Source organism: Choloepus didactylus, chromosome 9, assembly GCF_015220235.1.
Source record: "Choloepus didactylus isolate mChoDid1 chromosome 9, mChoDid1.pri, whole genome shotgun sequence".
In the NCBI taxonomy this organism is placed as follows: Eukaryota; Metazoa; Chordata; class Mammalia; order Pilosa; family Megalonychidae; genus Choloepus; species Choloepus didactylus.
The window spans coordinates 128,995,018-129,021,903 of record NC_051315.1 but is presented as its reverse complement, the minus strand read 5'-3'; the positions used below and the strand labels follow the sequence as shown (position 1 = coordinate 129,021,903).

The 26,886-nt window shown below is 44.5% G+C and overlaps 1 protein-coding gene across 1 annotated transcript in view; it reads right to left on the bottom strand.

Moving 5' to 3' along the window:
• AGAP1 (ArfGAP with GTPase domain, ankyrin repeat and PH domain 1) overlaps positions 1–26,886 on the bottom strand; it is a 434,418-nt gene that overhangs the window by 125,750 nt on the left and 281,782 nt on the right. Inside the window, 1 exon segment of the mRNA XM_037850014.1 lies at positions 9,788–9,949. Coding sequence (XP_037705942.1) covers positions 9,788–9,949 — 162 coding nt within the window.

The window sequence follows — 26,886 nt, the reverse complement described above, 5'->3', positions numbered from 1 at the left end:
CCCTGGGCTCAACATCTAGCACCCACCATACACTGGAGATGAGAAAGGGGTAGAGGTGAAAGGCAGGAGGGCATTAGCAAAGATTGCTAAGCAAACACACGCCGTTCATCCCACACCACGCTCACTTCAGAGCAGCGACCAGAGCCCCGGTAAGGCTGACAGGACCTGGGAGCCAGCGTGAGGCCGATGTTTGATTAATACTACAATCAGCAATGCAGTATTCAAATGGATGACGGAGGGCTTACTGAATCACTCCCTTCCTCCCTCCAACTTCAAACTGGCCTTAAAAATTGCTCATGCCTTTCTTTAAAATAAAAAAAAAAAGATACCATTCTCAGCATAAAAACTGGGTTCAGTGCATCTGAGTTCAATGTCCACACATTGAAAAATTTTTCAAGGGAGATGGCCCCTTGGTACACGGACTGGAGAGTGCCTGTTAGCTAATGCCGTACGTTCCGACTGTCCGCGAGGCATCTGAAACAGCTGCTGCCATCTTTTGAGGGTATCAGAATATGGGTCTGTGTGCACGTGCTCACACCCGGGGAACGTGATCACACCCGGGCATGCAAATACACACACGGGCAGGAGATACTGTTTGCAAAGAAGCCATGCCATAATGGGGATCTTGAGCAAAGAGGCGGAGATCAAAACTAGCAAAGGAATTACTTCTGCCAAGTTCTGAAGAGCAACAGTGGTAAGTGGGCACAGACCCACTGAGTTGTGGGGAAAACGAACGGCCCAGAGGGTAAAGCAACTCTGCGGGCTGCAGGGCTGCCATCATCCACCCACAGGTGCCTCCTAACTGCACCTGCTCTCCATACTGCCCCTTCTTCCAGGTGACGGTGATGGTGCACAGAAAAATGCACAGCCTTCCAAGTCCTAGAGGCCTGATGTTGGTCCTGAATTTGTCTCCTGCCTGCTGATCTGGGAGCGATCAGTTAACGTCAATGAAACTTTTTCCTCCTCCGTACAAAGATACCACCACCCACCTGCCAACATTACAAGGGCGTGTTAAGGATGAGATGAGATAACAGGTATTTAAGAGCAGGCTCAGTTGTGGGTGCCTTCCTTCTTGCTTAATGACCCATCATAACAATGGACCCAAGACCCCAGGGAGGGAAGGGTGAAGTGGAGAGAGAAGTGATCTGTAGAATGGTCTCTGACCGGAGAAACTGAGTCTGTGAAATATTTTTCTTAATGGCACGAAGTGGATGGGAAGGGCATCATCAAGTCCCACAAGCAGGGATGGACAGTCTCCAGGCATCGGTGAACTTCCATTTTATCCTTTCTCTTTGCCAAACTGCTTGCACACAGACCAAGTTTTGCATTTAGTCAACATCTACTTTTGTTTTATATCCTCAGGAAGAAGAAATGACAAAACACTAACTGGTTTCACTACTGCCGGGGCTTGGAGGAAAAACGCAGCTCACTCAGCTACCACAGGTGAAAATAAAAACGACCCAGGCGTCTTTGTTTCCAAAGCCTGTTGGATGCATGTGTCTGATGTCACACGTTCAAACGTCTGGGTCCTGCACAGGATGGAGACAAAACATCTTCATGCGAAAGCTTCAGACACTTTACCAAGCTTCTCTTGGTCATTATCATTTCAATCCACCTTCCCGGGCTTACTGTGATACAGTACACGCAGGAGGGTGAAAGCGTGAAAAGTACACGAAGGATTAAAATGGTAAAGAAAACATACACTGAACAGCGTGAACTGCCAACTGGCTCTGGCTCTGCCTCTGCTCGGCCCAGGGACCTTGTCCGAGCTGGTCATGTCTAACCCTGGGTTTCAATTTCAGCACTAAATTCAACAAAACCTGAAGACCCTGACAGTTCTCACATTTGCAAAACATCAAGGAAATGACTTTAAAAAGAAATATCTTGGACTCTATTGAAAGTCAGTAGACTCGGGTTCTTCAAAACTGGGCACAATTCCAATCCAAGGGTGCCCAAAGGACAACGCAGAGCCCCGAGTTCTTTGTCAGGGGACCCTGGAGCCTGTGAGCGGCTCGTGCTTCTCCATGGGCAGGGAAAGTGCCTCCAATCTTGGTAAAATAAAAGGCATTGAGGTCCGCTGCAGGTCTGCATTTGTTTGAAAGTAGCCCTGAAAGTGGTTTGCATTTTTCAAAGGTGAGTCTATTCCTTTGACCGCAGAAGACCAAGGAGAAGCCAACGTTGGTTGCGCTGGGCCTGAATACTCCTTGGCATCCCACGCTCTCGCCAGGAGTGAGCCACGTTGTAACGGGTTACCGTGCATTCACTTTTTCAACTCTTTCTCTCCCTGTAATGGGATATGAGCATCTCATCTCCCCGGGGAGCCTCCCTAGAGGTCCCCAAGCCTCCGTGCTTGGGATGCCCTCCCTGCACCTGCTGCCCAGGCGGCCATGAGCTGTTCACAGATCTGCTGCCCCCACCGGGCAGGGGCTGCTCAGCCATTGTCACATCCAGTTCCCAGCACAGCTCTGGGCATGTGTAGGTGCTCCATGCGGTTTCTGGAATGGAATCAAACCACTTTAATTTGAGTTTACTTTAAAAAAAAAAAAAAAAAAAAAAAGTACCCTAATTCCTTCTCTTGTCAGTTCCTTGTGATGGGACTTCTCTGTTCTGACTGCACTGCCATGCTCCACTCACTTTGTTTATTTCCAACTTGCTGGCCAAAGGAGCTGAGGGTGTAGGGTGGCTTTTGAGGTCCACTTGGCCATTCGATAGTGTCAATGTCTAAAGCGGACCCAGGTCCTTTTGCTTCCAGCAAGTCTGTCCCCTTGGAAGATGGCGTCACAAACTAAGAATTCACTCTTTGGCATAATGATCTGGACTGTGTAAGCCTATCAGACTACATGGCGTCTTCCCCAAACTGACAGCTCAAGGGCGAAAAAAATCTTCCCAAGGCAAAATGACTGCATTTTAAGTATATTCTTGGTTTTCCCATTCACTATAATTAATAGCTCAGCTCAACTATTTGGATGCACCAACCAATTAGTTCAGTAACACAGGAGTCCAATAGAGAAGTCCTCGCTGTGCCAACAACTACTGCCGGCTATGAAGCTTTTTCTGCAACTTGAAGTGGAGACTTCTCGTTCCCTTTTCTTTTGCTTGGAGTGGCTGAGCTCTGGATGGATGTCCCCAAAGATGACAAGAAGGACCTCCAGGAATGATGCATGTGCATGGGAAACTGCACAACCAGCCTTCATGGACCTTCTACCTCTTCCCTCCACCCACATCCAAATAATTCAGAACAGAACAGACAGGTAACAAACCATGAAGACTACAGCTCCTGTGCCCTGATTTCTTGCCAGTCACTGATGTGGCAGCAGAGACAGGGAGCCATCATTTTAATTTCACCCAAGGTGGGAGAAAAGATGAGATTAGTAAGACACTTAAGCACTCGCCACATTCTGAGTCACAAAAGAAACAAATTGCTCCCCCAGTCATGAGGTGCCAAATTCCCAAATTACCAAATGATATCCCAAACTGCCTGACAGTTAAACACAACAGAATGGTGACAGTTATTCCCGAGGAGAGTCACTGCGTGTGTACACGCTTCTGCATAATAACGAGAATGTGGGAAAAAGCCTACATTGCTCTCTCATAATTCCTTACTTTCCCTTCCAAGTGGCTTCCAAAGCATCAACTGATTAACCAAAAGATTTTCTATTATTAATACTTAGAATCTGTTTCTTAGGACTAAGTAAAAACAAAACTCCATTTTGTGACTAACTCAATCTAGTGTTTTTAGGTTTTTGTGAATAGACACCATTTAGTGGAAGACTGATGTTTTCTGCAGGGTTTTAATAAATAATATAATCATTATGTACCAAATCTGTAGAATATAAAATTAAGTTGTACAACAGACTAGCTTTCCTTAAGTCATACAACTTGGCACTTCTTGACCCTTCTTTTGGATATCCATGCCTCTCTTAAATATCCTGCCTTAAATTCTAGGTACAGTTTTGGGATGTGCCTGGTCTCTATTTTAAGGCTCTAAACTTGTTGGGGTGAGTGAAGAGCTGAATTTTGTCTTCCATGGATCTAAACAAATAGAGCTTCACTACAAATAGTGCTTCCCCTGTGGTGATCGCTTGATATTTGATGAAAGACTAAAATGATTCATAATTTTAGGTTCTCCCAACAGAGCAAAGGAAAATTAAATCTGGCAAATTTGCCACTGTGGAGTTAATGAAATTTGTAAACAGCCTCTGCCTCACTCTGATCCTAGTGAGGGCAGCTTTGGTGGGCAATTTGTTTCCTACCATCATGGAGAAGCCAGCTTGTGACTTAATCTCTACAAGATAATCGTTCGCTATCCATCCAGGACAAACCCTACAATGATTTGGTAAAGACCCAGAATGAACAGCCGAAGGAAATGAGAAGGATAAAATAAATTCCCTTCGGAGACCTTTGGAACAAAGCACTATGAACCCGAGAGGAAAAACAGGATTCCTGCATACTCTGTTGAATAATAAGATTGGGTAAATCCACCCTGGCTCTGCATTTTTAAAGAAAGATCTTTGCTACAAAACTTCTAGATGTGATGAGCCATATAAAAGTCAGTGTCTTTACAGAGAATCTGAGAAATATCAAGGAAGCTATTCAGACTGCACCACTCCTAGATTCAAAAGCCGCTCCACACACCTCAAAGACTCGTTTTTTGCCTGGTGGAAAGAGTTTGAGGCAGAGAATCAAGAGACAGTTCCGTCACCTACTAGCAACCTGACCTTGGACAAGAAAGCCACTTAACCTCTCTCTACTTCAGCCTTTTCACTAGGGAAACAGGGAAATTACCACTTGGTGCAAACTTGCATGAATGTAGAAAAATAACGAGAACAACCAGATTTGGGGTGTCAAGTTTTGACACTTTCTGGGTCAGATAATGGGATTTCAGAAACTGCTGTTTCATTTTAGCAAAGGTAACCCCATTCCTGGCCCTTCAATGAGAAGATGAGTATCATGATTCAAAGACAATGCCAGAAGATGGCAAGTCATTAATGACCTGGAAACTTCCATGGTCTAATGGTTTCCCCGGCACATGCCCCTTAGCCTTGGTGATGGCCCCATATCCAAGGCACCAGGTGCCACCAGCCCCCCAGAGCTGGAATTCCTCTACGTGGTCTCGAGCTCTGTGCCCACGGCTGACAGGTCAGGGAGTCGCTGCCTCTCAGGGCATGCCTGGGTTTTGGAAAGATTGGAACCAGAATCCATCTCCTTGAAGCTTTCACCATCGATCCTAATGAAACCCCTCTGGGCCATCTGGAAGCAGCAAGGACAGTCTTCCACTTGGCTGACCTCCAATAACAGACCATCATGCTCCTCGTCCTTCCTCCCAACTCTTCTCCCAGTTTCTTCAAGGGCCTCGCCAAGACGGGTGCTCAGTCCCCGTCCTTCTTACCCACATCTGTGTTGGCGTCTGTTGGTCTACCATCACCCTCAGGCACAGTACCCAGGCCTGAACACAATGCTTTCTTAAATATGTTAAAACAGTCCCGACCAAATCAAATCCACTTTAAAATCAAGAGTGTCACTGACATTTTAATATGTAATGTTCCCAATTGTCTATTAAATAGAAACAAGACTCATGAAGTTCGCTTAATACTGCCTTCGCAGTATGGTGAAGTTAACAGATGCTGGCTTCTAAGAATCTCTTTTAAAGTTAAACTCTATAGTAAAGTGTCCTATTTCTGATATTCTTAATTAACAGAATTTACAAGTACCCTTAAATTTGTTTGAAAGGAAAAATAAAGTGAAAACTTCATTAAAAATTTGTACCTCCAACCCTGATTTCTTCCCGGGATTTTGATACCAGATTACTTATAGAATAGTAACTCCTTGTCTAATTTTTCCTGGGTGAAAAGTTGCAAAATATTACAAAGAGGACCACAGTATTTGAAAAACTCACTTACTTAAGAGATTACATAGATGAAATGGATGTAAGTCAAGCAGAAGCTTCTGGAAGGTAGGCAGGAGAAAGGGTGGGGCAAGCACCCCTGGCACCCAAAGTTGGCAGCCTCAGGTCCCACTTTTGAGGACGGCCAAGCACCCATCTGGCTTTCTGCAGGCGCTTCTGCTTTAAACGAAATGTGCTGTCACAATCAGAAAGTGAGCGCATCCTGCTCACACTTCCTCCAAACCATAAAGGTGGGGCCGGATTGCTTTTCTGCTTTGTGACTCCTTAAAATGATAAAATAAGAGCTATGTGACAGTCGCTGACTGGTTGAAAGACTAAAGATCATCCCAATGTCTTCTCCATGAATGATCATGTACTTGTGTCAATCAAGTTATCAGCTCATAACTCAACACATTCATAAAGATAAGGAATTCTTTCACTGTAGTCTCTGCTTCTGTCATTGACTAGGTGCAGGCAATTCATTTTAAATCACCAATATAAAAAAAAATTCTTCTCCTTAACTTAGGTTCCATCGCCCCTGCCATCAGGTATAGAATTTAATTGCTGTTCTTAAGGGAAATACAACCACTTTCTCTAAGTGAGTATAATGGGTGCTGGAGTGAGCAACTCGGACGGAATATACTGATTTTCACCATCACGGTACAGTCCCCACATGGACAGGGTGTTTCTGAATTTGGGATAGCACAACATACTGATGAAACATGGTGTCTGCCTTTTATTTTCTGAATAGGCATGCCACAAAGCCACGGAATACCTGGTGTCAGAACCTTTGAGCTTGACCATGTGCTCTTTTTTGGGCTACTCTGGGAAAGGCCTTGAAGTCCATTCACAAAGCTCTGCTGCTCCCTGCAGGCCTCGGAGGGACAGTGGATGGCAAGCGGTCCTTCCCTCGAGACGCTTCCAGCCTGCTGCACTGATGCAGGGCTGGTGATGGCGCTGGTGGCATGGATTCTCCCAGGCATTCGTAAGAAGGTCTGCAAAATGCAGGAGCCCCACGGGCGCGGGCCCTGGTGGCTCCAGTCTCCGCCTTCTCCGGCTTCTGTCCTGGGAGGGGCCAGTGTGGGGGCAGCAGGGGGCATCCAGGTGAGTCTGATCAAGGAGGGGGAGCAGGAGACCAGAGCAAGGGGGAAGGGGGAGGCTGGGTGTTTCCCCCTGGATCCCCAGGGGCTGGCGGCGCCCCTCTGTCAAAGGCCACAGCTCCCAAATGGGCGCGTTCTCTGGGCAGCCCTCTCTCTGGCTTCCAGCAGCCCACTCCCCTTTCCACGATAAACCCGTCACTCCTCCACAGCTCTGTAGATGGGCCGTGTACTAATCTCCCCTTGGCAACCCAGTCTGAGGGCAACCCCCTCCCCTCCAGGACCTCACTGTTATTAGCCGGCTTTCAGAGGAAAAGTTTCTTATATTCTGATGTGATTTGAGTTTACTCATTTGTTCCAAAGGGGTAAAATCAAAAACCATAAAATTCAACTCCTTTACCGGCATCATCTATAAAACATTTTACACCTGTGATTGCAAATTTTTGGCACTACTGTAAGCAATAGGAGACACCAGCCACAGGGCTTAGCAGGGAAGAGAAACATAAACATTTTCTTGTAATTAAAATAAAATAGTATCCTCTAAAAATAAAACATATACAGCTAGCTCTAATTTCAAGACCAGACTGCTTAAATGGTATGTGCAATGTACTATTCGAAATATTGCATTTCATTGACTATAAATGCCTTCAATTTAGGATGCATTCTAACTCCAGAGACGCTCAAATGTGAAAGAATGTGTGCCTGAGAAACAAATGAAATGCAGTGTGCTTCACAAAAACGACCCATCTATAGTTTGGTAGGTTACTGCTAGAAAAAAATGACATGCTTTCTTTTTATAGAGATTACAGTCTTATTTTCTATTGGAAAGATGTCATGGGCCACTCATATTACGGAAATGATATTCTCTTGGCTGGAAAGTGAGGGGTGGGTTCCTCTTTGACCCTCTGAACATACACCCACTGCTACACAGCCAAACTGGAGAGTGTGTCGTGCTTTTCTAATTCAGGTGTTTCTACGCTGCCCGAGAGTCTACCCTTCTCTTCATATCACCACCTCAGTAGCACGAGCTTTAATGCAGGGGTCCATGGGTAGTGACACTGCTGACGATCCGTCTCGGCCTCATCATGCAGTATGGTACAGGGCACCAATTTGAACTGGATGCCAGTGCAGGAGGCATCTTACTTAAAGAGTTTGCATATTAGTCAAGGTGGGAGAGAGAAGATAATTAAAGTGTTTATAAGTATTTACAGGTGGACTGGACAATCGGTTTCTAGTAAGTTGTGCTTTTAAAAGAAAAGTCAGACACAACTTTGGAGACGCTCATGAACACACTAAGACGCTTGTCTGAGATGGGTGTGGCCTTCCCTACACCTGTCTCGTCCTCTCCTTGGTGCGTGGCTGTTAGGTACGGAGGGCTCGCGGTACCCACGCTAGCGAGAGGCCAGGCCTCTTCCCAAACCTCTGGTCATGTGATAGCAGGTGCTATGTGAGGGGTCTCACTAACGCTGAGCATGCGGCCGAACCCTTTTCCAGTGGGTGCCTGGGTGGACGCTCTGATCCTAAAGTCACTGCTGGTATAATGGGATCCTCACGTAGCATCATGAGAAAATCAGCTTCTCTTGGCTAAACTTGCTGGAAACCTGTTGGAGGCAAAATGGTTAAGAGGCATGCTGAAAGAGAAGGACTGTCACCTTCTTCTCTGCTTGGCCATTGGGAGAGTCCAGACAAGCCCCTGAACAGCTCTGAGCCTGTCTCCTCATTATATTAGAAACGATGCTGCCCAGCTCACAGAATTACGGTAAAGAGCACTTGTGGTACACCATAAAGACTCCATTCCTTCCCTGCTAACGTGTGCACTGAGGGTTTAGAGACGGATATCCAGAAGGTAGGAGGGAACAGGCCCCTTCTCCAAGGTGGCCAACTGTCCGGCAACTTGTGGTTTAGAACAAACATGTAGAGATTTCAGAAAAAATGTGGAGGAAAGAGAGAGAGAAAAAGGGTATAAATTATACAGATAGTTCCTGTGTATGTGAACCACGGTGAAGACAGACCTCTTCTTACATAACTGCCAATCTCACAAACCATAATTCATGTTAGCACATCCATGTTTATAAATTTCAGTTCTCCTTTTGAATATTCTTTAAGTTCTTCATTGCCACTGCATTAATTTTTTATTTTTCATAATGTATTCGTGGTTTGAGTGCAACCAAGTGGCTTGTGACCCACTTGCGTCCACAGAATAAAGTTATAAATTCATTTCAAGGATTCAGGAAGATCGCTTTGGACCATCACCGAGAGTAAGGACTGAGAACCTGACAAGGCAAAGAAGAACCAGAACACACTGTGATGAGAGGAATGTCAACCGAGCCCGCAGAACAAGACGAGCTCATGGACCCTGGATTGAGAGCTGCTCATCAAGCAGGCTGCCAGAGCCCGGAGTGGAGACAGCTCTCTTAGACCACAGACCGGCCCATATGAGAGGCGTTTCTTAAGTTAGGAGGCGATTGTCTTCATTAGAGTAACACAAGGGCTGATCTCGTGGGAGTGGACGCATCGGCCTGGGTGGCCGAGGCGCTCCACGGGGAAACCAGCAACCCCGAGGACCAGCCAATCAAGGTAAGATGCCGACGTGGCGGGCTCATCTGGAGAACCTGGCTGGTGGCACGCGGCCCCCGGGCCCTCTGGTGCACCGTGCAAACAGAAGGCCCAGGCGGAACCCTCTGTTACTGTGCACGCACTGGTGGTTCTCAAGAGAACCTGAGTTTGCACATTGGAAAAACACACACCCATTTTCAGAAAGGTGCCCTCTCGCCCCAGGGGCCACCGCGGAGCCTGGCGAGCTTACCTTCTGCGGTGCCCGAGAGGCCGTCGGCTTTGAAGTTGCCGGTGCTTTTCTTCCGACGGTGCTTCTTTCTGTTGGCGTGGGGAGAGGGGGGCGGGTCGAGTTTGGGGCTGGTGCTGCTGGAGATGCTTGGGCTGGAGCACACGGACTCGCCCAGCCCCGTGTCTGCAAGGGGACCGCAAAAGGCAAAGTCACGCAAGGGTTCAGTGCTGACAAAGAAGACGTCACAGAAATGTCACAGTAACGTTCCTCCAAAAATCATACAGAGCCCCCAAGTCACATCCTCATCCCTGTGTACACCGGACGAGAGGCCCAGACACAGCCAGCATTAAAAGATCACGGTGCCCCTTACTCTTTTCAAAAACAGGTATTTATTTCTGTACCGTCTTTATGCTGCACAGAACCTCAAGTTCTCAACTTTCTATAAACACAGAAAAATTTCAGCGTGCTCTGGAAAAGGAAAGTCAGGATTCCATACTTTTCCCTCTTTTATTTTCCTCTTCCCATCATTATCTTGACATATAGGAATTAAATAAAGAGACATAAGAGTATCTAAGAAAGTATCATCCTAAACAGGTTCAAGAGTTGTGTGTGCACACAAAGGGGATTCCTGATTCTTTCTTCTATCCCTGACACTCCATAGGGCTGCAACTTCATTTCATTTTATTATTGGTAAAAAATGGTTCACCACTTCTTTCTTGCCCCTTCTTCCCTCTCCCTGTCTGTGCATCGCCAGTATCAAGCCACAGCGTTTGGAGGTCAGTATGGGAGATCTGCCAATCTGTGATTCACTGCAGCTACTTCTAAAAGTTTTATAAACAGTGCACAAATATGATTCACTGTAAGTGAAACTCTTGACTCATTACCATACTGATAATGTGCTATACTCTTCCAAATGCAAGCAGACTTCATTTCATGATTTGGCATTTTTATAACTCAAAAGACAGAAGGTTCTGTGCAATGTAGTCCGTTCATTCATCTAGAAGGTTCTGTGCCCCAGCCATGGGGCAGCCATTTTCTACGTGCTTGGGATAGTCATGAGAACAAGGAAGAGCTCTGCCCTGGCCTTACACAGAAGCTGGGCCATAGCCCCGAGTACGTGAAGACCTAAGTGCCATGGAGGAAAAGGAAGCCAGGGGTGGAGGGTACGGAGGCCTGGGTACTGGGATGGGGGTTGCAGTCGAAACAGGGTGGTCAGGGCAGGCCTGGCTGCGAAGACGACATGGGAGCCAAGACGTGAAGCGGCGAAGAAGAGAGAAGAGGCTAACTCAGGGAAGAGGAGCTGGTCAGGGCCTGGCCCTTAGGAAGGGCCAGGCCTGCTGTGTTCCATAAAAAGAGACGGAGTCAGAGGCTGGAGCCAGCAAGGGACGGAAGGGTTTACTGGAAACGGCATTACAGAGAAAGGGGGCTCTTCCTGAGAGAAATGGGGGAGGGGGTGCTGCTGCAGGGTTCAGGGCAGAACTGGACATGGTCTGATACACAGAGATACTTGAAACCAAACTGAAGTTGAAGTAGCTTTATTTTGAGAAGTTCTAGAAAAGTTTTGTGATATATTGAGAAATATAAAAATACACACCTTAAGGTATCTGGAAAATACATATGACTCCAAGAATGCCTGGGATTCGACTTTATAGACGTCCTAAGACCCGAAATCCCTTGCCCATCTCCTGAGGGTGGGAAGGCTTCAGCAGGCCCCTACTGGAAGGCTGAGGGGCCACCCAAGACCCTTCGGGGAGCCTGGCAGCACTCGACAGAACGAGGTCCCCGAGACTGTGTCAATGGGGTCCACTTCTCTGTGGATGATCAGAGCTCGCAGAATGTTGCCCAAACGCTGTTTTAACAATATTACAGGGTTACAGTAACTGTGGCGAGTCAGTGTCTCAGAATCTTCCTTCTGCCAGACAGAACGGGCTTCAACCACGTGCCCACGTGCTGCTCCTCAGTGGGGGCGCCCGAACCGGTGGGCCCCTGTCCTCCCCAGAGAGGACGGGCCGTGCTGCGACCAGCAGGGATTTGGCCTAAGGTTCCTCGTGGGCCTCTGTTGGGATTCAGCACATATATGGGTCCTCTATGCCTGTCTGTCCGTCTACCCACCGACCCAGCCACCTCTCTAGAGCAGTCCTTTCGCCTTCTGCTCCATTCTCGGAGGAAAAGGTTCCTCTCCTCTTGCTACACAAACCTCCCCGTTTGTACTCTCCCCACCTGCCCCCTGCCTTCACATCCTCAGGTACCGTTCCCCTGCCCAGTTTCCCTGCACTCAGTCCCCCTTCTCCATGAGCTTCCGTTCTGTCCTCACAGATCATCTGTATTCTCTCTCTCCCCGTCCCCACACCCTTTGCTTAACCCCATTATTCCTTTAAGCCATGACCTTAATTGTAAAAACTTACACGGCAGTTACTACCTGTCGGGTGCTGTTCTGAGTTCTTCACATATGCTAACCTGCTCAATCCTGAACACAGTCTACTCAACTGTGCGCTACCATCGTCACCTCCATTTCACAGATAAGGAAACTGCGGCACAGGGAGATCAGGTAACCTGACAAAGCCACAGAGCTAGTGCCTGGCTCCAGGGTTTGCTCGAAACCATGACACAGACTCTGCAGACAAGGTTCTCTCCATGTCTGGGAGGTTCAAGTCCATTCGGTCTTTTCCTCACTGCTGGGAGTCTGGCTTCCCTCAAAACTATTGTACTGAGGCCCTTAATTCACCAGTAACTCCTGTGGGCTGCATCTAAGGGCCCCCTTTATCCTTCCTTTCCCTTAACTCTTCATTGTCCCTGACCCTTTTTCCCTCTGGAAAATCTTTCCTTGTTTGTCTTTTCCTGATTCTTCTCCTCTGTGTCCTGAGGAACTTTCTAGATCACACGGCACTATGGATGCTCCTCAGTTTCAGCTCTTCCCTGGCCTTCAAGGTTACCTAACTGCCAGCATCAACTCTCCTCTCCTGCAGACGGCACCCAAGGGGACATCTCCAGCTCTGAGCTCTCCGGCCCCTCCGGCTTTCTCCACTGCTGCCTCGTGCCCCTCCCCTGGAAACGGACTCTCCTTTCCCAGAGCACCCCCTTCCAGGCCAGACTTACCCACGGAGCAGCAAGCCTTCCTCAGCTCCCTCTCTTGGCTGGCACTGTGGCCATTCGGGGAAATACAGGTTTAAATAAGAGACAAGCAGAAAAAGCCAATCAAACTGGCCTCTGTGGGAGTGGGCTGTCCCTTGGGCGTCCAACTTCCATACACGCGCTCATCCCCAATGGTGGGCCACTCCGTGTCGGTAACACTCTCCCAACTAACAGCTCTCTCCTCTGAACTCCTGGTCCCATGGCCGTGACCTCCTGCCCTGGGCGCTCTCTCTGTTGCCAGCTGCTGGCTATCTGCTCCCCAGGACAGCTAAGGCGCTCGGCCATGCTGAGCAGGGGGCTCACCTGGGTAATGCAGGTGCTCGCCGCTCCCTCCCATTGTCCAACTGTCCTTCTTATGGTGTTCACCAATAGCTCCTTCTAAGACACTTAGGACTGGCAGTTTGATGTGCCGAACGCTCTATCACGGGACTTGCCCTTGGGAAGCCTGTTACCGCAAAGGAGAGGCTAGGCCTGCTTACAATTGTGCCTAAGAGTCTCCCCAAGTGCCTCTCTGTTGCTCACATGTGGCCTCTCTCTCTAACTAAGCCACTTTGGCAGGTGATCTCGCTGCCCTCCCCCCTACGTGGGACCTGAATTCCAGGGGTGTAAATCTCCCTGGCAACGTGGAATATGACTCCTAGGGAGGAATCCAGACCCAGCACTGTGGGATGGAGAACATCCTCTTGACCAAAAGGGGGATGTGAAAGGAAATGAAATAAGCTTCAGTGGCAGAGAGATTCCAAAAGAAGCCGAGAGGTCACTCTGATGGGCACTCTTACGCACAACATAGATAACTCTTTTAGGTTTTAATGACTTGAAATAGCTAGTAGTAAATACCTGAAACTATTAAACTACAACCTGGTAGTTTTGACTCTTGAAGACGATTGTATAACAATGGAGCTTACAAGCAGTGGCAGTGTGATTGTGAAAGCCTTGTGGATCACACTCCCTTTATTCAGTGTATAGATGGATGAATAGAAAAATGGGGGCAAAAAAACTAAAGGACAAATAGGGCATGGGGGTTGAAGTTGGGTGTTCTGTTTTTACTTTTAATTTTTTATTACTTTCATTTTCTGGTGAAAGGAAAATGTTAAAAAAAAAAGATTGGGGTGATGAATGAGCAACTATATTATGGTAATGTGATCACTGGATTATATACTTTGGATGATTGTATGGTATGTGAATAAATCCTAATAAAAAAAACACAAACCATCAGCCAAGATATTTCCTTTGCCTCTTCTGAGTATATCCATATTTTGCTCCTCCTGATGGCAACAACCAGTCTATTTATTTAATCATTAATTTTACAATATGCTCATTTTTGCTATTCTAAATTTTTGTGTTACATCATGTGATGGTCACTTTCTTTCAAGGCATTTTCAAACTCAATTTTTTTTGTTTCATCCATGTCCTTGCATGTCTCATTATTCTTTTTATTTAAACTGAGAGATACTAAATTTTATAAACATGTCACACCTTTTATTTTCCCTTGATAATCACCTATGCCATATCAAATATTTAGTTGTTATGAATAAAGTTGTGTGGACATCTTTGTAAAAAACAAACAAACAAACAAAAAACAATATTTGCTACGCTATGCAGTCACAGGGCAGGGGTCGAGATACGCATGCTGGCTCTATTTCCGGGCTCTCTCCCGTTCTTTGGACTTTTCCTCTGTGTTCTGATGGACGTGAAGGCCAGGGCTTCCTAAGTCATCTAGCTACACACGGTCGGGCAGCCCCCCCAATGCTGTTCTTCACAACTGGCTTGGCCGTTCCGAGCCTGCAAATATATGTGTCCATCCAAGTCAACGAAAAAGAAACTGATCAAGGTGGGGGTCAAAGCAGACCCTCCTGCCTTCAGATGCACCGATCCACACCCGGGAGGTGAGCGGCACTGCTGCTCTGAGAGGCCAGGCGACCAGGGTGGGCTTAGGGAGGTCGAGGCACACAAGTACTTGAGAGAAACCCACCACGAAGGGCTGGGTCTGAGGGAGCAGGCAGAGAGCAGGGGCGGGCGGCTGGGCAAGGACAGGCACCTGCTAGCTAAAGGGGCATCTCTTCAACGAGAGGTGGCGGTGGCTAAGTATAATATGGGTCAAGGAGGGGCAAGGCTCTGGGTCAAGAGAGGCTGTGGCCCGAGAGTGGAGCCCAGCAGGGAGTGTGGCCTGGGGCCACAGCCCGAGGGGGTGGGCCTGATCCAGGCTGTGCCAGTTCTCGAGGCCGGGGGGACATGCAGCGAGCCACGTGTTCACTGGGTTCTGGGTGCTGGGGCCGGTGTATCAACATCCCTGACTTCTAGACCTTGAAAAGCAGTTTAACAACCCTCCATTTAAAATACGAGCAATCGAAACATCCCAGGCTTCTGTGCCGTGCCTTTCCATCTCCCACTGCTGACACGGCACGCCTCCCAGTGAAGAGGCCCCCGTCAGCCCAGCTTCAGAGCCCTGCCAACGAGCTCCCACTGCAGCCCGCGGAAAGCAGGCTGCCCGTCCTGGCTGCATACAAACAACGCACCGTGTTTTGTATCAGTTACTGGGCGTGAGGACAGACGGCTACTGCGGACAGCATTAAATATGGGAGAAGAGAATCAGAGAGAAGAGAGGAGTACCAAATTAAAAAAGCAAGCGCCTCATGACGCCACATCTAAACCGGCGTGACAGAGAGACCCGGACACCACGGACGTGTGTCACTGCGTGGGGACGGGCCGTTCTGCCTCCATCCTGCACGGCTGGCGTTGGCCATTAGTTCTTCCCAATCGGGCATCAATGTTCAACGCACACCCCCCAAAAATATATAATACGAGCAATAATGATAACAATCTGCAGTCTCTCTGAGCTTCGGTACGTGAAGTATGAGTCAAAGAAGCAGTTTCACTTTTCACTCGGAAAGCTGACAAGCATGACTAGAGGGAGAATAAAATAACATTCCGTTCACATAAATATCAAGCAGCCTGCTTGAGACTGATGGGCCAGGAATGTATTCTTAGCTATCATTCCAGCAGACAGGCCCAAGGACACTCATAACTTATTTTACAATCATTTAGTTTCAGCTCAACTGGAAAACGTGACAACTTATCTCTGCTGACAAGATGCCATATCGAACCTCACAATTAACTCTTCTCCGATTATCTGCCCAGCCGATCATTAGCTGGACAATTTTTGATGAACTGTTGCGGGGAGCATGCCTGGGTGATAGCTGTCAATGCCAGGTGTGCTGATAGGTTTGTGATAACCCTACTGATATTCAGACGGATGGAGCTCTGTGCATGACTCCCACACCCCTGCTGCTGGGAATGCACCTGGCCTTGGGAGGGGCCCCAGGCTAGGAGCAGTAGCAAGGCCCTCGGCAACTATTACTGCACAAATGCTCCCGCCATCAGCCCTCCCAATGCCCCCCACCGATCCCCAGCCAGGTCAAGCCCCAGCACACACTCTGCAGCCTGTATTTATTTCAGGGAGCAGTGGGACCTCCAGATGCACACCCCTCCCCCCCCTGCCTTGGAGGGCTCGATTTGGAGAGGGGACACTGGCAATAGGCTGCAAAGAGCCATTCATGCAACCTGGAGGAGCTGCCAATGGTTCCCGAAGGGCTGGCCGACTGTCAATTTCCTATGTGCTTACTAAAGTTATGAAATGCTTTAAGATGTGCTTTCATAAGAAGCCTGTGTCTATATGAAAGGAGAAAAAAAAGAGAAAAAAGAAAAAGGCTGGGGGTAAGCCTACTAATCTTCTCTTCTTTCTCTTTCACATATACCCTAACGTTTTCATTTGTCAGTAGTAGCAACAAATGCATTACTAAAAAATATTTTTATTTGGTATTGCAATAATTCAAAATTACCCAAGATGTGGCATTTTGTGGCCCTGGGGGTAAAATATCATTTGAGAGCTAACACTTTCTATAAGCTCAAGAGGAAATCATTGCAGGCATGAGGAAATAAAACACATTTCCTCTGATACAAGGTCAACCATAGAAAGCTAATTTGGGTCCTTGATAAGGGCTATGTTCTTTCTAAAGCACAGATAGATTTGTAAGCTGCAAAAGAAAGCACAGCCCACCTTTGCCAGCCAAGGAAATCACAACATGCCAGGTCTCTGTTAAAAGGTGAGTGTGAAGTGAAGTTCAAAACCTTGCCCCTTCTCACAGGCCTTTTGACTGGGGCTTCCGACAGAAGGAGGTTCACTCGAAGCCCAGTCTCTGAAGAGGTTTTAGAGACTGGTGTCATTGTCTGCTTCCCTTTGCCACTTGCAGAGCACACACAGAGGTACACAATGCTAGGAGAAGGGGCAGAGGAGACCCACGGGGGGCCGAGGAAGATGACAAGTGTTGGGGGAAAGAAAAAGACAACACAGTGTTAGCTGGAGTTACAGAAGATGGGGAGGAAAGGAACACAATAGGAGGGGCTCACACTGAGAGAAGACATAGGGGAGAATTTCCAACTTGGGTCACTTTCAATTACACCAAGATGTCTCTGTCAATTAAGCCGAATTAACTGGAATTTAGGAGAGTTGATCCTCATGTGCGTGAAGTTCTTGATTAAGAAACATGTTTATTAAGTCTTTAAAAAAGGAAGAGCACGGATTCTGATCACTAATGAGATGCTTAATGAGTCAGGTATGTTCAAGGGAATTTCTTCGGTGAGTGCCTGCAGAGCAGTCCCCTCAGGTTCTGCCTCTTGCTAAAACCAAATTACTCTTGAGGAGACAAGATGGCAAAGGCTTGGTGGAGAAACCACCTTCCACAGCAGCAGAAGAGCAAACACTGGGGTTATAACCTCGGCAAACGGCCACTGAAAGCAAAAAGGATACACACCTGAGAAGAGAGCGCTCAGGGGAAAGCACTGTGATGGCAGGATGTGGGGGAAGTTTAGGAAGACACCAGTCAGAGCTCGGATGTAAAAAAAACATAGGGGGAAACAAAATCAGATGATGAAGCAGTGAAAAAAAGACCATCTCCTTAATATGTTAGTATTATTAAAAGCCTTTTCCTGATTTTAGTTTTATTGGATTTTCTATATCAGATATTGAAGCCAAATTAAAAATCCACAAGTGAGAATGCAATTAGAAAATACCTGCACTTCACAACAGAACTAAAAAAAAAAATACAATGAAGATAAAATACAACAGCAACAAGCACACCCAAAAAATGACCTACACTTTAAGGATAGCAGTTTCGTTTTGCTCATCTGTAAAATTACGGGTGGGGATTAGGCAATCTCCAAAATCCCTTGCAGGGGGTGATGGGGAGCGTGTCTCACTCACTCATCCAGAGCCAGGTTCCCCACAATGAAAGTGCAGTCCCAGCAGAGCCACGAGGGAGCCACGGCAGCGGCCACCGAGAGCTGGGACTGGCCCTCTGTCCACTGTCTGCCTGACCTCAGAAGAGAAACGTGAAGTGAGAGTTTTGCCCTTTCTCAACGTTCTGAACAACGTGGTGCCAACAAGCCCATCAAAGTATAGGGAGAACTGGAGGCCTGGGATCTCCGGAAGAAGAGATAACTGCTACTATGACCATGTCTCGGACCATGACCTTGGCTACTACACTACTGCTGCCACTACTCCTACAATTACTATGACGACAACTATCACTACTGTCTTAGTTTCCTAATGCTAGAGAATGCAAAACACCAGAGATGGATAGGCTTTTATAAAATGGGGGTTTATTTCACTACACAGTTACAGTCTTAAGGCCACAAAGCGTCCAAGGTAACACCTCAGCAATCAGGTACCTTCACCGGAGGATGGCCAATGGCGTCCAGAAAACCTCTGCTAGCTAGGAAGGCAGCTGGCATCTGCTCCAAAGCTCCAGCCTCAAAACGGCTTTCTCCCAGGACGTTCCTTTCCAGCAAGCTTGCTTCTCTTCAAAACATCACTCCCAGCTGCACTCTCTCTCCTCTTTGAGTCAGCTCATTTATATAGCTCCACCGATCAAGGCCCACCCCGAATGGGTGGGACCACACCTCCATGGGAACACCTCATCAAAATTATCTCCCACAACTGGGTGGGGCACACTCCAAGCAAATCCAACCAGCACCAAAACTTCTGCCCCACACAAGACCACAAAGATAATGGCATTTGGGGGACACAATACACTCAAACCGGCACAACTACCACCACCACAATTTATTTATTTCTGAATTCTATGATTTGTTTTTGGATATACTATCAATACAAATTTTGGGGGACCACCCTATCTCTACTAAAGCAGAACTTCCAACCACGGAATAAATTACAATAAAAAAATATTCTCCCCTGATGATTCTGATGGTCAGGCATGTTTGAGAATTATACATTCCTACAATGACATCATGTCTGTTCCTCTTATCTTCACCCAAATGCTCTTCAGTGTGGTTCTACCTTAAGGGTTGTGGATTCCTAAAAGGGCATAATATGATCTGATTATAATACTGTTCTGCCTTCTCTTCTAACTGATGTGTTTCTTCTGAATAGTGCAAGCACTTTCTAATTTTCCAGGCATGACTCTTTATTTCATAAAATCCTGGTAGTGACTATGTGAACAAAACACTAAGCTGGGTTACAATATCAAACTCAGTTTATTCCACTGGAAATTAAATAAAAACAAGGAAGAATGAGAAGTAACCTTCAGCCATACACAAATCAGGAAAAACTGTTACAGTGCACCCAGAAAATGAATGTTAAGAAGAAAGGAGAGCGCGAGACTTCTGGCATGTCAGCAGGAGGCTTTCTACGAGCCCACTCCCAGCAAAACTGGTGAAAATTTATATAAATTTATACGTACTCAACGTTTTTAGAAATGGTGCCAAGTTTATACAGCAAATGAAGAAACATTTACTCAAGAAAATCTCTTAAAATTGGGTAACAACCGTGAGAGTCTGTAGTAGTTGAACAAACACACCTTTTCTCCCTCTTCCCTCCCAACCTGGTGAGCTGGAAACTGCTCCCCAGATTCCTGCAGCCAAGACCCTGGGGCTCCCCCTCCCTCCGGCTCCCAGTCAGAAAGATTTCTGGAGGGCTGTCTTGTAGGGAGTGGAAGGACCCAGCTACTTGTCGCTGAGACTAAGCTCCAGGCAAATGTGGCTGACGTGGGGGCTCCTATTTCCCACCCGGATCCCACTCATGGGATTGGGGCTCTGTCTTGGGTATGGCACTGCTAAAAATACTGGAACCCCAGCTGGTAATGTGGTGGTTTTCATACTGTGGAGAAACCATGAGTAAAGAAGTAAAGGAAGGTATGATGGCAATGTCACATCAAATAGAGAAAACCAATAAAGACAGAGAAATTACAAAAGAGAATCAAATGGGAATTCTGGAGTAGAAAAGTACAATAATTGAAATTTAAAAAAATCAAGAGCTCAACTGTAGAACTGAACTGGTAGAAGGAGAATTAGCCAAGGTAGATGGACAAAAGTTATGCAAGCTGAAGAATGGAGAGAATAAAGAAACAAGAAAAATGAACATCGCCTCAAAGAAATGTGAGACACTATTAAGTGCACCAACTTAAGTGTAATGGGAATACAGGATGGAGAGGAGAAAAAGAAAGAAAAAAAAAAATCGAAGAAATAATGGCTGAAAACACTCCAAACTTAGTGAAAAACAATAATCTTCACTCAACAAACTCCAAATAGGATAAACACAAAAGAGATCCATAAACAGTTACATTATAGTAAAAATTCTGAAAGCAAAAAAGGAGAAAATCTTGAAGTCACCAAAAGAAAAATGACACATCACTTACAGGTAACCTAACAAGATTAACAGCTGACTTCTCAACAGAAACAATGGAGGCCAGATGGCAGTGGGATAACATATGTGAAGCACTCAAAGAAAAACTGTCAACCATGAATCTCATATCCAGCAAAGCTACTTTTCAAAAATTGAAGGTTAAATAAAGACATTCCCAGATAAGCCAGAAATGATAAATAAGGTTAATGTAACAAAAGCTATAACTAAATAATTGTTCTCCTGGCTTTTCACATCTTCTTTAGAAGACATAAAATTTTATAAAGTAACAATTATAACAATGCATTTTGGGGTTATGGATATAATACATATAACAATAATAATGCAGGAATGGAGGAAAGGGAGTAGAGCTATGTAGGGGTAACATTTCTGTATCTCACAGGAAATAAGTTACTATAAATTTGAAACTGGGTCTACTAACTTCAGTTGTGAATGATAAACCTTAGAGCAACCACCAAGGAAATAATTTTTAAAAACAGTAAAAAAAATAATTCAAGAAATTTAAATGCTTCATTAGAAAACATTCACTTACTGCAAAAGAAAGAAGTAAAGGAGGACTAGAGGAAAAAAAAGATGTGAAACATACAAAACAAAAAACATCAGCAGACATAAATCCAACACCATCAATAACATTAAATGTAAATGGATTGAACAATCCAACCAAAAGGTAGAGATCGTCAGACTGGACACAAAAACAAGATCCAACTGTATGTTGTCCTCAAGAGACACCATTCAGATTCAAAGGTACAAAGACATTTAAAAGAAGTGGGTGGAAAAATATCATGCAAACAGCAACAACAAGAAAGCTGGAGTGGTTATACTAACAGCAGACAAAACAGACTTTAAAGCAAAAATTTTTACTAAAGATAAAGAGGGACAATTTATAATGACACAAGGCTCAATCCATCTGAAAAATACAACAATTATAAACATATGTGTACCTAATAATGGAGCGCCAAAATACAAGGAGCAAAAACTGGCAGAAAGAAAGGAAGAAGTAGACAACTGAACTATAATATAGTTGAAGAAACCAATACTTCACTATCAATAATCAACAAGAAACCAGACAGAAAAATCAACAAGGAAACAGAAGACTTGAACAATACAATAAACCAACTAGACCTTACAGATATCTATCTATAGGCCACTCCACCCAATAGTAATAGAACATACATTCTTCCTAAGGGCACATTGAACATTCTCCAGCATAGGCCATACGCTAGGCCATAAAACAAACTTCAGTAAATTTAAAAGAATATAAATAATACAAAGTTTATGTTCCCTGACCACAACAGAATGAAATCAGAACTCAATAACAGAAAGACATTTGGAAAAATAACAAATATTTGGAGATTTACAACACACTACTAAATAACCAGTGGATCAAAGAATAAAGCAAAAGGGAGATCAGAGAATACTGAGATGAATGAAAATGAAGACACAATATAACAAAACTTATGGAATGGAGCTAAAGCAGTGCTTAGAGGGAAATTTATAGTTCTACATGCCTATATTAAGAAAGAATAATGATCTCAAATCAGTATCTAATCTTCCACTTTAATACTCTGAAAAAAGAAGAGCATACTCAACCTAATACAATCCAAAGGAAGGAAATAATAAAGATTAGAGCAGAAACTGAAAAATAAAGAACACAAAAACAACAGAGAAAATGAGTGAAACCAAAAGATGGTCCTTTGAAAATATCAACAAAATTGATATTACTTTGGATAGCCGAACCAAAAAAAGAGAGGAAAGGCTCAAATTATGAGTATCAGTAACGAGAGGAGACATTACTACTGACCTTACAGAAATAAAGGAATACTATGAACAACTGCATGCCAATAAGTTAGATAACTTAGATGAAATAGACAAATGTCTAAAAAGATACAAACTGCTGAAACTGACTCAAGGTGAAAAAGACAATTTGAACAGATATACAACAATAAAGAGACTGAACTGGCAATCAAAATTTATCCACAAAGAAAAGTCCAAGCCCAGATGGCTTCACCACTGAATTCTACCAAACATTTAGAGACTACCAATTCTTCACAAACTCTTCCAAAAACCAGAAGAGGCAACACTTCCCAACTCATTTTATTAGGCTAGTATGACCCTGATATCAAACCCAAACAAAAACATTATAAGAAAAGAAAATTATGTATCTCTTAGGAAAATGGATGCAAACATCCTCAACAAAATATAAGCAAACCAAATACCAAAACCAAACCCAAAAAGAATTTTTTATATACCATGACCTGGGACTTATACCAGGGATACAAGTTGATTTAATAACCAAAAATAACTTAATGTAATACATCATAGCAACAGAATAATAAAAACCACACAATCATAACAGTAGGTACAGAAAAAGCATTTGACAAAATCCAACACTATGCCATGATAAAAATACTCAATAAACTAGGAAAAAATGGGAACTTCAAGCTGATAAAGGACATCTACAGAAACCCACAGTAAACATCATACTTAATGATGAAAGACTGAAAGCTTCCCCCATAAGATCAGGAATAAGACAAGGATGTCTGCTCTCACCAGTCCTATTCAACACTGTACTGGAGGTGCTTGGAAAATCAGGCAAGAAAAAGAATAAAATACATCCAGATTGGAAAAGAGTAAAACTCCACTATTTGCATATGACATTATCTTACATATAAAAAATCTTAAGGAACCCATTAAAGACCTGAACTAATCTGTTCAGCAAAGTTGCAGGATACATGATCAATATAAAAAACTCAGTTGTTTTCTAAACATTAGCAATGAATGATCTGAAAATGAAACTCCATTTACAATAGCAACAAAAAGAAAATTGGAATAGATTTTTTTAAAAAGGTAAAACATATGCTCTGAAAATTACAAAACATTGTAGAAAGAAATTCAGATTAAAGATCTAAATAAATGGAAAAACATTCATGGATTGGAAGACAATATTGTTAAGATGGCATTATCTCCCAAATTAACTTACAGATTCAACGTAATCCCTATCAGAATTCCAGCTCGCTTCTTTGTAGAAATTGACCAACTGATTCTAAAATTCAAATGGAATTGCAAGGGACCCAGAATGACCCAAACTATCTTGAAAAATAAGAACAAAGTAGGAAGAGTTGCATTTTCTGATTTAAAAACCTACTACAAAGTTACGGCAATCATGACAGAGTGGTATGGCCATAAGGACAGATGTAAAGTCTTCAAATAAAACCATGTGTCTACGGCCAACTGTTTTTTGGAAAGAGTGCGAAGACCCTTCAATGGGGGAAGGAAAAAATATCCTTTCGATATTTTTTGTGCTTCAAAGGACACTATCAAGAAAGGGAAAAGAAAATCCACCGAATGGGAGAAACTATTTGGAAATCTAGTAACTGTTAAGTGACTTGATTTTGGACTTTATAAAGAACGTATCTGAAATATATAAAGAACCTTTAAAACTCAATAATAAAAAGACAAATAATCCAATTTTTAAGTGGGCAAAGGATCTAATGGACATTTCTTTATGTTTCCTCCTTTCCCAACTCCCTTTCCTCTTTACTCTCCAACCTCTCGACTCACATGGTTTTCTTTGCACCTCTCAGCAGTGTTTTGTTATCTCTTCCTCCACAAAGCAGGTTTCGGAAAGGCATCCCCGAGTTCCCTAGGTTTTTCCTCTTGCCTGATGGCAGTTTGCAGTGAATACCATCATCTGATTTTAGGGGTGACTGAACGAACTGGTAGTGATCAAATAAGGTGGAATGTCCGAGAAAGTCACTGACAGAATGCACCAGGAAGGGATGTACTAGGAAATGCAAGCCAGGATTTCAAATTTAAGGGTCAGAAATAAAATAGCTATTTAGTCGATTTTTAGCTGGATGCAAGCTGCGGAAGTTTAAATTAATCCAGTGTACTCTGAAAAATGTAAAGGCACCCTGAGCAGCACTGTTAGGTGGAAACGAAATCATTTTGAGAGATTCCGTTTCTCTCCAGCCTCATTTCTTTTTACATAATCAGCCACAACCATTTCTCTAGTTTGGTGCTTACAGCTGCTAAATTACAAAGAGATTCTGTTTCACATGGAAGGCTCCACTGATGACCAGGCTGGAGAAAGTCTGAGCATACCTAGTGGAAAACTCAATTAAATAAAGAAGTTAATTAAATGTACAATCCCCCTTTGATAACATAAATTTTCCTTCTTTAGAAATGTAGCGATTTCTATTAAAAGTCATGGAGCCAAATCACCCAGGGCTGCACAAAGTGGCTTTTCTGAAGCAGGAAAGCCTGGCTTTAGCAGGCCTGAGCCCGCAGCCCAGCGACCGGCGCTGTCCAGGGTCCTGAACATGGCTCAGTTGTTTCATTCAGCTCAAGGTACAGAAATACATCAAAACAAAGTTGCTTCTTTTGTGGCCCATACCTGTTCTTAACCTACTGACATCATATGGTTAGAAAAAGTAAAGTGATGGTGTCCTTAGCTTTAAGAAGAGCTGATATAAAGAAACATATACTAGAAGAGGGAGATAATTTGGTTGTGCTATATCGTCACTTTACCCAGGGTTAAATGTCATAAAAAGATAAATAATTGTATTCCTTTTTAAATATGTAGCATAAAGAGCAAAGAATGCCAAATTTTGCTCAGTTATTTTCCTATTGTGTAGATGAATTTCAAACTCTTGACAATGATACATCCACATCTTTATAAAGAACATTTTCAATATTTAGAATGGTTACTTCAGTGTCATTTGAGATGTGGGTCCAAGAAAATACACACTTGTGGGTTCTGGATACATGTTGCCAAGTTGCTTCCCAGAAGGGCTGTGCTTCTCCCACTAACAAGTATGAGGGCGTCCAGACCATCATGTCCTCCAAGCCCAGGCGCTGCTGGTTTATTTGCATCTCACCTCCTACCCTCCCCACTACCTCAGCAACAGCTCAGTTCTCAGGATGGCTGAAGCCAAGTAGCATCAGAGGGCAGGAGGGGTCCACGAAGAGACAAGCACAGCTGCAGCATCAGAAGAGTAGGAAGCGCCTCCATCTCTTTTTTGCCTGAAATTAACAGATGAATTTTATTGCATCTTTAAAATCACAAATAGGTCTGGCATCCTGTTGTTTCCATTGCTGCACAACTCTTAGATCTTATTCATCAGCCTGCTGAACTGTTCCTTTTTCAGAGACATAGATACCATCCAAAAATTTTCTTATATCCTTGTTTTTAACTGCTGTTGCTTGCTGAATCAAAGCAGCTGAATTTGATACAAGTTCAATGTCATTTCCTTCAAGAATTAACTCATCTTTCTGGGCTTGAAATACTGAACAGCCAACAGCTGCCCTCATCCGAACCCTGCAGATATATTTTTCACCCAAGAAATTTTGGATTTCAACCAGACATCCACTCTCCCAAATAACAACATTGATGGGGAAGTGAGCACACGCAGACCTCATCTTGTAACAGAAGCCCAGTGTAACACCCTTGATCATGTTCTGTACGTGACTACAGACATTGCTAACTGTAGCCAGCTCTGTTCTATTTCTCCACCATTCATCAACTGGAAGCCTCTTCTTTTTCTTCCCAAGTAGACTGAGCTAGACATTGATATGACTGAAGTCCCTCTGCAGGGTTCCTCAGGGGCCTTCACAATAACTGCATCCCTTCAGCGTGATATCGACATTTTCTGTAATGTTGACAGTCTGGTTACTGAGAATGGTCTCCATTCTCGCAGTAGATGCGGCAAAGAGTGATCCTTCATCTCTTTTAACTCCAGTCTCATCTGTAAAACTCCTGAACACGTGCCCTTGATCTGCCTTACTCCCAAACCTTTACCCTGTCTTGATTAATGGCAACTTCACCCCTGCAGCTAATGACCCTGGGACACTGTGGAATACTCTCTCTCTCACACCCTACACCAATCCAAGAGGATGGAGTGCATGTAGCCTTTCTACCATGTGCTCAGTGTGATGCTGGATGGGCAGAAGGATGGATGGATGGACTATTCACTCACCTGCGCCACCTCCCTTCTGGGTGTTGCAAATACAGAATTAAATAAAACAAAGCTCCTGTCCTAAAGAAATGCATAGAGGTGATGGCTGCACAATATGGTACGTGTAATTAACAAGGCTGAGTGAGAGTATGGTTGAAAGGGGAAGGCTAGGGTCGTGTGTGTCACTGGAAGAAAAGCTAGAAGATAAAACAAAGGACTGTATAACATATAGAAACCTGTTGTGGATGATGACTGTGGTTAATTGTACAAATATGAGAAAGCTCTTTACATGATCTAGAACAAACGTACATCAC